Source organism: Chiloscyllium plagiosum, unplaced genomic scaffold (genome assembly GCF_037043375.1).
Source record: "Chiloscyllium plagiosum isolate Xiang-an unplaced genomic scaffold, Cpla_swu_hap1 HiC_scaffold_4, whole genome shotgun sequence".
NCBI lineage: Eukaryota > Metazoa > Chordata > Chondrichthyes > Orectolobiformes > Hemiscylliidae > Chiloscyllium > Chiloscyllium plagiosum.
The window spans coordinates 87,612,879-87,624,154 of NW_028270142.1; the positions used below are offsets into that span (position 1 = coordinate 87,612,879).

The following is an 11,276-nucleotide window of genomic DNA, read 5'->3' on the forward strand; positions in this document are numbered from 1 at the left end:
AATGTGAAAATGGGAGGTATGGTGGTGCATGGTACACTGCTTTGTTAAACTTGGTGGTGATGAATATATTAGCAGTTTACACAGCAAACACAGGGCATGGGCTATTAAAGCATGGCAATGTGTAAAAGGTAAATAAGAGGCATGGTCTCTGGGGCAACAGTGGATTCTAGTCAGTAAGTGAGGAAAGGGGTTTAGTCAAGGAGAGTCAAGTAGTAGTTCCAACTTAAGTCAGGAGATCAGTGCCATTACAGTCTGGGGAATGGGCCACAATCAGTCCTGTAAGTCACACAAAATCAGCCCAGCCTTTAAGTGTCAATTTAGTCCAGGCATTGGCTGCAATCAGTCAAGGGGACCATTCACACGTAATCTGGGATTTTAATGGTCAGTCCATGGCATTGTCAAGGCTGCAGGCAGCTCAAGACCAGGATTGGCTTCATTGTATTGAGTGGATGAGCAAATGGTCGCAGCAATCGAGCGCAATTATAGATAGAAGCATGGGACTTGATAGGTTATTGGAAGGTACTGCACAGTCTTAAAGTGGGAGAGAAAACAAGTCCTGGTTACTCTGGCCTCGATATGGAGAGGGTGCACGATTTGCAACAGCATTGGCACCTTGATAGTCATTGGCTCCAAAGGTAAAGCAGACACATTCATGGCCATGTATTGGGACTTAAACAAAACAGGAGACGGTGAACAGTCCTCTGGAGAACTGGGAGCATGACACAACAGAGGACAAGAAATTGCAGGTTAAGTCATGGCTCACAGACAAAACCCTTATAGTAGGGAAAATACCACAATCATAGAAAGGATATGATCACTGGATATTTAGAAAATAATTGGCTGATTGTTTCTAATAAACTAAATAATCAGAAAACAGTAGATGTTGTGTATTTGGATTTTCAGAAAGCTCTAGTTAAAAATCTACACAGGACCTTAGCAAAGAAAATTAAAGCATGGGTTTGGGGGTGCTATATTTGGATGAATTAAGGATTTGTTGACAGGCACAAAGCAGACAGGAGGAGGAATAAATGGGTCATTCTCAAGTTGGTAGTCTGTGACCAGCCAGGAACAATAAGGATCAGCGAGTACACCCCAGCTGTTCACAATCGGATTTGGAGGCAGGCAACAATTGTAATATTTGAAACTTGTAAATGATACAAAACTTGGTGGAAATGTGAGTTGTGTAAAGGATGCATGACACTTCAAAGAGGATTTAAACAGGCTGAGTGAGGAGGTAAGAACACACAGATGGAACATCATGTGGATAAATGGGAGATTTCTCACTTTGCTAGGTGGAATGAATATTCAGAATTATTCTTAAACAGTGAAAGATTAAGAGGGGTTGATACCCAAAGGGACTTATGTGTGCATGTGTATAAACACTGAAAAGTAGCATTTAGGTAGCTCTAGCACCAGGGAGCTATTCCCCATTGGTTGGAGTCATTCCTAGGATAAGGGAATGTTGAATGCCACTCATCCCAGCCCTAGGGTATCACTGTAGAATGTTTTCAGACAGAGTTCTTGGCTCAAACATCTTCAGTTGCCATTTTTGTCAAAAATGACCATTTTTCCATCATAAGGATAGAAGTGGGTGTGTTTGCTATCGTTTGCACAATGTTCAATTGCATTTGCAACTTCTTTCAAGTAATGAAGTATTCCTTACAGCAATGAGACCTGGACAACATTCAAGCTTGGGTTGATCTATGACAACTAAAGTTACGTTTGTGCCACACAAGTGTCGAGCAATGACTATGTTCAACAAGAGAGAGAAAATCTAGTCATGTCCCCTTGACATTCAATGGCATTACTGTTACTGTATTCCCCAAACTCCAACAGCTTCACCATTAACCAGGAATGTAATTGGATCAATCAAATAATTTCTATGACTATAAGAGCAGAACCTTCACAACCCCACGATCTGTAGAAGTCCATTATGCATCTGAACATAGTCAACAATTCAGGCCAGACTTTTCAGAAGAGAATTTAGGAAGCACTTTTATACACAAAAGGGTGGTAGAGGTTTGGAACTCTTTTCCACAAACAGTAGTGGATGCTGGATCTGTTGTTAGTTTTAAATCTGAGAAAGATTGTTTTTGTGAAGTAAAGGTATTAAGGGATATGGACAAAAGCAGGTATAAGAGATTAGGCCACAAATCAGCTGTAATCTCATTAAATGGCCAAACAGTTTTAAGGGGCTCAATGGCCTTCTCCTGTTCCTATGAATAAGCACTATCAGTCCCTGCACAGTTCCTGGGAAAACCAGACAAGGGGGAATCAGTGCCCAGCTTTATGAGTAGGGACTAGGAGGACATGTTGAATGGCATGGTGCAGACACAGGATGTCCTGTTGCACCAGATCCAACAATGGAGCTATGACACCAGACCAGCCCAGCAGGGTCTGAGATCACCAACCGGGCCAGTGCAGTCTCAGCTGCCTTGGGGTTCACAGCAATGTCGGAAGAAGGTCAGTGATCTTCTCCACTCAGACAGCATACATGCCACCACCATCACTACAGCACATTACACTCTACCTTTGCTACTGTTCACATCTCCTACCAAGGCTCGTGCTCTGCTATTCTCACTGTTAACTGCAACAGCTTCCCATACCCATTGTCATGCATCCCAACCCCTGACACCACTAACCCTACTCACTCACTCGGGCCCCCCCATTCCCTGCATTGCAAGTAACATATCCTGTAATATCTGGCTGTCTCTCATTCTGAGAGGAAAACAGCTCAGAATAGGGCACAAAGAGGTGTGGCAGTCTGACTGATATTCAGCACCTCACGTCTAATGTTGACTCTTGAGTGTCCCAAAATGCTGACTGATATGTTCAAGTCCCTGGACTGCTATTGATGATGGCCTTTGTCTTACTGTGCCAGGAACCCCTAACTGAAGGCAATTTCCTTTGACTTGAACTGAGACCTGCTGTCAAGCTGACAGGCTTCCTGATTTTGTGGTCACATGGTTGGACCAAAGGGTCTGCTTCCATGCTGTATGACTCTATGATTAAAGAGTGAGGCAAGACAGAAGTAATATGAGCCCTGGCTGAGGGACGTAGAGCTCAAAAAAGACAATGCATGGCAAGGATGCTGTGACCATCCAGGTCAGCTCGGAGTCAGTAAGTGCTATCACAACCTGGAGATGTTGCGTGGTCTACTTCAAGAACTGGGTACATGACATTGAGCACAAAGCGTCATTTTAATAGCATTACAACGATTGTTGCCAGTGCACATGAGGTGTCGCTTTGAGGTGCAGAAGCATCCTCTAAGTTGATCAGAGATGTGCCATAAGGGTTCTTAGAAACTGGCACATCTTGGATGTTGGATCTATGGGCATGGATCACATATGTCCTGCACCCATATAGCATTCTCTGAGACGTTGCAGTCCAATGTTCAGCAAGGCAGTCTTTCAGTGCAGGTACTCAGCAGGTACCCACCCTGCCTTCCATATCATGAATTCTCAACATCCAGGTAGTCTGGTGCATTTGGTAGGACACATAGCTGAATATTAATGAGGCACAGTGGGCTGCCAACAAGGTGTTTAACAAACAATAATCCCCCTTAATTGATGATTTATTGTTGCCTAGTGAGAAGATGGCCGCAGTATGTGGCAGATGCATAAATGATGCAACAAGATGTACCCGTGCAAAGATGGGCCTCAATGGACTTCATACCTAATTCTTCCACAAATCTTGCCAAAATCAACATTGCCCAGGCCCCTATAAGATTCCATCCAATGTTCTGAGCATTAACATCATTGACTCCTTTCAAGCCAAAACTGGAAAACTTATGCAGCATTACACAGAGTTCTGATTATTCAGCATAACAGATCTCCTCCACACACTACACTTTCTACCAATCGAGTTCATTTATATCTCTGCTTTGTACCTTGCACCCATCACCCCTGTGCTCGCTGACATACCGACTGTTCCCAGTCTATGCAAAGCTGATTTTAAAGTTCAGATTCTAATTAACCTTCTTGGTTTTGTCCCTCCCTAATCATTGCCTTCTCCATCTTTATGTCATTTCAAGATCTGTGTGCTCTTCCTAATTGGCCTCTTATGCAGACCTAATTTTTATTTCTCATCCGAAGTGCCTGTTTCCACACTGTAAGTAATCTATTCTAATCTAATCTAATCCATTGGCTGTTGTGCTTTCAGAAACCTAGGTCATAAGCTCCGGAGTTTCTTCCCTAACCCCTTTGTCCAATTTATTTGATTGCTTGCACTGATATCTCTTCATGTGTTTTAATGCCAAATTTTGTTAGACAATGAGACCATGAGCACCTTCAAACATTTGCTACATAAATACAACTTGCTGTACAGGAACCTGGAAGGCATAAGTGAAAATCCAGAACGTCTGTCGTTGGCATGCCCAGCAGGTAGCTTGCAATAGGATTCAAACCAGTAGGACTGTTTCCACTTAAGTTCCCCACAAAAAACATGGATGCAATTTCTTTGGGTAAACCGAGAACTCCCTTTCATTTGGGTAGAAAATCAGCCCATGTTCCATTTCCCCTCCACCCTAATCACAATAGTTCTTCCAGGCTGTTCCAGAGTCACCCTGGGTTATGATAACAAATATGATTTCAATATTTATGTGTTGACTACTAAGTCTTAAAACATTAACTGGATTAGGAGATTTACTTGGAGTGATTAGCTCTTGTCATTTATGTCTGAGAAAGTTTAATTTCTGTAAAAGGTTAAATGTGTTTAATTATTTCTGAATGTCACTAATTTGAACTGAATGTCCAGGTATTGCACTGATTACTACTCCTGGTATCTGACACAAAAAGCTGACATCTGCCAGATCACAAAGCATTTTTCTCTGTTGAAATGTAAGTATGATGGCATTTAATACATGGCTATAAAAATGGTGGTAATAGGGGGTGGAGGAGAGTGGCTTTTAAAACTCGACAGAGAAATAGTGAAGGCAATAAATAAAAGTGGGAGTTGAGACAATTATTAGGTCAAAAATGTATGCAGTCGAAGACTCGTTCACCAGTAATCGGATAAAGGATGGGAGATGCACCAAAAGAATCAATGAATTGAAGATCGTATGTGGGATGCAAAAAAGCTAAAGAGAGTTGCAGAAGTAAGGTAGGGTAGGCTGTCAAAGAGATATGCAGATGAAGATAGAGATTTAAAAACATCAGTGTGTTGGGGGGATTGAAATTCAATGCTAGTGATAAGGACTCAAAACAGGACACAAAGAGATACGTTTCCACTTAATTTTGTTTTGTGCTTAATGGACCTGATTATGGAATCACTACTTTCAAGTTATCATTGTTGAAGCTTTTGGTGTACTTTGTGTAAATATGTTCTATTTGACTAAAAATGTACAATCCTGACACTTCTAATTTCTCTCTGTTTACTGCAGCTTTGAGGAACAAATGTCTGTCAAAGATCTGCAAATCAAACCAGTCATCATAGGTTAAAAAGAGAGCAACGTTTTCACTGGACCATCAGTTGCAATGGAATAACCTGAAAGTCTTTTATAAATATTTATATCTATCAGCAAGAAATTATTTCAAATGAAAGTGGACAAAACAAATTTAGAAGTAGAGATGTAGTTATAATAAATTATTGTTATCAATTTATGGTCATCAAAATGTTCTGATAATATACAAAATACTAATAACTTCTTTATAATGTTTATAGAAAGTTTGGATTCAAATATATTAAACAAATTTGGGCAGGACTTATACAATTAATGGTAGGGCTTTGGATAGTGTTGTAGACCAGAGGGACCTAAGGGTTCAGGTACATCATTCTTTGAAGACTGCATCACATAGACAGGGTGGTTAAGAAGGTGTTTAGAATGCTTCATTACTCATTCCTTTGAGTATAGGAGTTGGGAAATCATGTTGCGGTTGTCTAGGACATCGGTAAGGCCTCTTCTGGAGCATTGTTATAGGAAGGATATTATTAAACCGGAGAGGGTTCAGGAGAGATTTATTAGGATATTGCCAGGTATGGAAAGTTTGAGTTATAAAGAAAGGCTGGAGAGGCTGGAAGGTTTTTCAGTGGAGCATAGGAATTTGAGAGGTGACCTTATAGAGGTTTACAATATCATGAGGGTTATGGATAGGGTTAATGGTAGGTGTCTTTTCCCTGGGGTGAAAATTTCAAGACTGGGGGTCATATTTTTAAGGTGAGAGGAGAGAAATTTAAAAAAGACATGAAGGCAAGTTGTTTCCATGGAGGGTGATTGGCATGTGCAATGAACTTCCTGAGGATGCAGGTGTTTAAATGACCCACTGTTTACATTTTAAATTCTAAATTATTCAGTTATGTTTCATATAAGGATTTACCCTTTCCTTCCACAATACTTTCAGTTTGCCACACCCTGAGCATAGGGATGAGAAGCACAGGCAAGTTGGTTGATAAACTTAAATCTGCACAGCTGGTAGTGTATAACACAAGGTCCCGAACGTGAATCTCCCTTTGTATTGCTGTTCTCTATTGCAATTGGAGAGGCAGTATAAGTTCTTTACAAAATGCCACTGACACAATGCAGCTGCAACTGTGGATACAATGGAGTGAAAGAATTAAATCTGCCTCCCAACACTGAACAGCTTTCTCAGAGTCATGTTAACATATGAACCTCTGTTAACTGTGCAGTTGCCATGAGTTCCCTCTCATATCATCTATTGCCAATGTCACTGTGACTATACACTTGAAAGAAAAGAAATAGCAAATGTTAAAAATATTTTTCCAGTATTTATTAATAATATGTGTAATTAATAATTAAAAGCTGGCATGAATAATTTTTCCCATCTTATTTTTCAGCCACAATAGGATGCAATATAGTGTATAGTGAGACCAAGACATTAATGCCAATGTTAAAGTCACATTGTAGCAGACAAGGAAGCTTTTTGCTTAAGCTCCTCCCTTTACCCTCACTATGGTTCAGGATAAGTTCTTTTAAAAAAAATTGTAAAGCAAAAATAAAGAATTGAAAAAAATTGCAATCTTAATGAAATAAATAATCTATATCCATTATTCCAGCATGTCTTCATTTGCAATTTCTGAGGGAAACATTTCAATCAAATGATGAATTAATCAGAGCAGCAAAATCTTGACAACAATGAATCTGTGATCCCCATGTCTGAGAATGCGATCTCACATAAAGGGGGACAAGTCAGCTGTCAATAAAGATTTTCAGAGGTGCTTGCACAATCGACAATAAAGCTGTCTGGTTTAGCTCATCCTCCAGCTCCATGTTAAAGATCTTCAGTGACTGCCTCATTCTCATCACAGAGATTTTATTATAACTTGCTTTGATATCCATTTTATCCCCTATACAGCCTGTGTTCAGACTTTTGATGATGAGTTTTAAAAAATGCTTCAATAGGGATTGTCATGTGATGGCCCCACTTCAACAGTTTATTGACGATAGGTTATAGAATGTTTTATGTAAGTATTAACAGGTTTAAGGGATCTGATGTTAGTAAATGCAGATATGAACACTGGCTTCTGTTTAAGATGAAGGCTGATGAATTAATACATCATTATGCTGATATGAATACAAATGAAAATGCTGTCTTTTGTCATTTCAAATTACATATTAATAAAAAAGTCCATCTCATTTTTTTGCTTTGGCAAAGCTGACCAAACATTAAGGGCTATTCATCTTGAAGTGAAGCATGGTGATATTATTTTAAATTATAAATTACTCCTGGTTAAAATGTACTTATCAGCAGTAAGAATAGCAGTCAGAAATGGTTGTACTGTCACTAATTGTGCCAACACTCCACTGCAAGTGTCCCAAAACAGGTAGGCAACCAGAGATTTAGTTAAAAATCACACAACACCAGGTTATATTGGAAGCACACTAGCTTTCGGAGCGATGCTCCTTCATCAGGTGATTGTCTCCGAATCAGAGATTTAGTTGACTGTGAACAGAGTTCCATGCAAGCAGTTGTCTATCTTAGTTGTCCCCCATATGTGTAATGTGGGGTCGTCAATTCTGACAAATGGAATCACTCCAGGTTTGCTGAGCAATGATCATGCTGGTATATCCTCTTCCATTTAGTACCATGATATGTGCTGTATGAATGTTTCTGAAGAACCAACCAGCACGACAGTTAAATTAACCTCATCCAGCTGTATATCAAAAATAAAGTAAAATACAGCAGATGGTAGAATATGAAACACAGAGAAATTTGAGGAGATTCTACAAGACCTGCTGCATTTCTCCAGCATTCTGTGTTGCTAAGGTAGAATGGCCAGTTGACCAGTTGCAGTCCATGGAGTAGAAAGGAAACATTCTTTGACAGATGCAACAACTTGCAGATGCTTCGAGCCTTCCTTCAACTTTGACTCTACATACTGTCGGTAAAGCACTTTGGCCTGGGATCTTCCTCTCCAAGAATGGTGGGTAGGTGGTGGGAAAAACAAGTAATTGGGTGGTTTGGCCCCGGGGATATACGCACCCACTTCTCACCACCTCAAAAACAGTTCTTTGTAGCAAGGTAAGCCCAATAAAAGGCCTCCAACAATTTGACATGCAGTATTTCAAGCAGGTGGCCAACATGGCAACCCTCTCTCAATGAGTAAAACAGAGTGAGCTGCCTGCTAAGTTTTGGACAGGATATCTTGACTGCCTTAAGCACACTCTGATGGAGACTCTCCACTGTTGTTCCTGTCTTCATGAGCTGCTTTTCCCACGGGTGATGCAGATTCACCATGTGTCAGCTCACTTAGTTAGAACCCAAAGGGTTTGGGTTCATGTGTATCTGCTCTGGTGGAAGTTGCACAGGATTGACGTAATAGTGCATGCTCAGAGTGCTGGTCCTTCTCTGAAGGCACCTTGGGTTGCTCCCATTTTTTTCTAGTGGCACCATCAGGGCACTTGTGCCCAATAAGCGACATGAGTTAGACCTGTAAGCGGGTGAAAGAGGTTTCCACGTTTGCCACAAATCATGATATTTAATGTATTGCTGACATCAATTCAACTTGAGAGACAGTAAAACATTAAATGGCAATGTCATAGCTAACCCTGTCACCAGACCTCTAGTCTGCCATCTTTCCACTGACAACTGGCTTTCCAGCTGCCCCCTTGTCAATCTCCAGAACTTCCTCCTCTGTTGAGCTCAGGGTCGTGATGGCTGCAAATGCATCGGTTCCCTGGAGTAGTGTCCTCTTGTCCTTCACTGAGAAAAGGCAGGGAGTTAGGAGACTGAGGGGTTAACAGACAGTTGAGGACAGAGGGCAAATGTTTGAGGATGGTAACCGTAAAGAGTGAGCAAGGGTACATGTTGTCTGTTGAGATGGAGATGTGAGGAAATTGCTGAAGAGAAAGGAATGTGTGTGACAGCAAGGAGTGTCAGTTAGAGCTGGGCTGTGCAGAAGAATGGTTGGGAGTTCTGAGAGATTGGTAGCTACCAGCTGAAAGTTTTACAACACTCACTATGCTGGCCTCCATGATACCATTTAACCCTTTCTGATCCTGGGCTCGAGGAACTGCATACTAACAAACTCACCAACCTTTCTGAGTGAAACTGGCCACTCTCCTCCTGCTGTACTTGACATCATGCTGTTACTGCATGAATCATCATCTCCAGTGATGAACCCGTGTACTGGGGAGCAGCCTTCCCACTCTTTGAGCTACATTGTTAGTGTTTCCTTCTTTATGATAGTTTTTTTTCCAGCCATCACTGTGAGTCCTGCTTGAATCCCTTTCATTACTGCTTTAGGCATGTCATTACACCCACCCTCCCTGATTGGTGGGAGAACACATCTGTAACCTACCATTAAGTTGCTCTGGGAAAGACCAATGTCAATACACACAAATCAGAAAGCCATGTTCTCCATTTAAAACAGTCCCTGCATGCTGGAAGGGATGAAGAGACCTCATCCATTGTTTCCATGCAGAGCCTCTTACTTAATTATTATCTGTTAAAGCAGCCATCAATCCTTCAAGTCCAGTTTCCAAATCATACAGTCAGCAGTTATAGCACAAAATGAGGCCATTCAACCTGCCATGCCCATGTCTACTCTCTGCAAGAACAACTCAGTTAGTCGTACATCCTGCCATTTCCTTGTAAACATGCAAACAGTTTCCCAGAAGGCTCTAATCCAATTCCCTTTTGAGAAACCTGTTCCAATTTCAAAGTTACCACAGATAAAATGGGAATAATTGATGATTTTTTTCTCTGCTATTAGTAAAGTTTCTCAATTCCATACTCTTCCTCTAATTCCTTTTTAAAATGTATTTATTCTAGGTCTGTTTTTCTCTGCATCTCCCTTTCATTACCAGATTTGTGTACAAATACAATCATGCTCAATTAATGCAAATATTGCAGTTGAATACTGTTCCCTTTGAACTGGGAGTTCTTTACTCTTAACAGAACAAAAGATGTGCTGATCTGTCCAATCAAAATCTATTTCTCTGTTGAACCTTCGCTTCTGCCCTGATTTGTTTATCTGTGATGCAATTTCCAACCCATTTTACGTATAGAATTTTCATAAGTACCTTTATAAAGGTCAAAGGGATAATTTCTGGAATATTGTAGTGGATACCAGTAACTGATAGGATTTCTGTGGATTAGACACTGTAGGATATTGCTGTGGGAGCTGTGTCAATTTGATGAGAATGTAGTGCAAATAAAAGGCACCAGGTCAAAGAAGAGCCTCACCACGTTTTATTTGTACCATGGATCATACTACCACAGTTAAAAAGCAATATTGCTTATGGAAGGGGATGGGAACATTTTGACAACTGCCCAAGGAGCAATCCAAACAGAAGAAATAAGCAATTTAACATTTGCATACTCATCTTTGAGTCTGTCTGTACCCATTTTATTACATGTACACTTTTCAGCAGGATTCATTAAATAATGATTTGGAGTAGGAAGATCTATTTAAACTGGTGAACAATCTCACTATTAGCATTGTAGCTAACATTATTATAACTCAACACAGACTGAAAACTGTATCTGGAAGCTGGTGAACTCAGGTGACTGACTGTGTGGAGTTTGCACGTTCTCCCCATGTCTGCGTGGGTTTCCTCCAGGTGCTCTGGTTTCCTCCCACAGTCCAAAGATGTGCAGGTCAGGTGAATTGGCCATGCTAAATTGCCCGTAGTGTTAGGTGGGTCGGTGTGGACTTGTTGGGCCGAAGGACCTGTTTCCACACTGTAATGTAATGTAATCTAATCTAATCTAAAACTCCATTTCATGTATGGTAGTGCATGTATCAACTGATCCATTTGGAGAGAACTTTGTAAAATACCAAGTCAGAAATAGGTGGGAGTGACTTAACTTCCAGTA

The 11,276-nt window shown here is 40.7% G+C and overlaps 1 protein-coding gene across 1 annotated transcript in view; it reads left to right on the forward strand.

Annotated features, from left to right (window-relative positions):
- hhla1 (HHLA1 neighbor of OC90) overlaps nt 1–7,203 on the forward strand; it is a 54,179-nt gene extending 46,976 nt beyond the window's left edge. The window contains exons 11-12 of the mRNA XM_087986456.1: nt 4,756–4,838; nt 5,381–7,203. Of these exons, the coding sequence (XP_087842582.1) occupies nt 4,756–4,838; nt 5,381–5,433 (136 nt within the window). The 3' untranslated portion in view covers nt 5,434–7,203. The remainder of the gene's footprint in view (nt 1–4,755; nt 4,839–5,380) is intronic.
- The last annotated feature ends 4,073 nt before the right edge of the window (nt 7,204–11,276 follow it).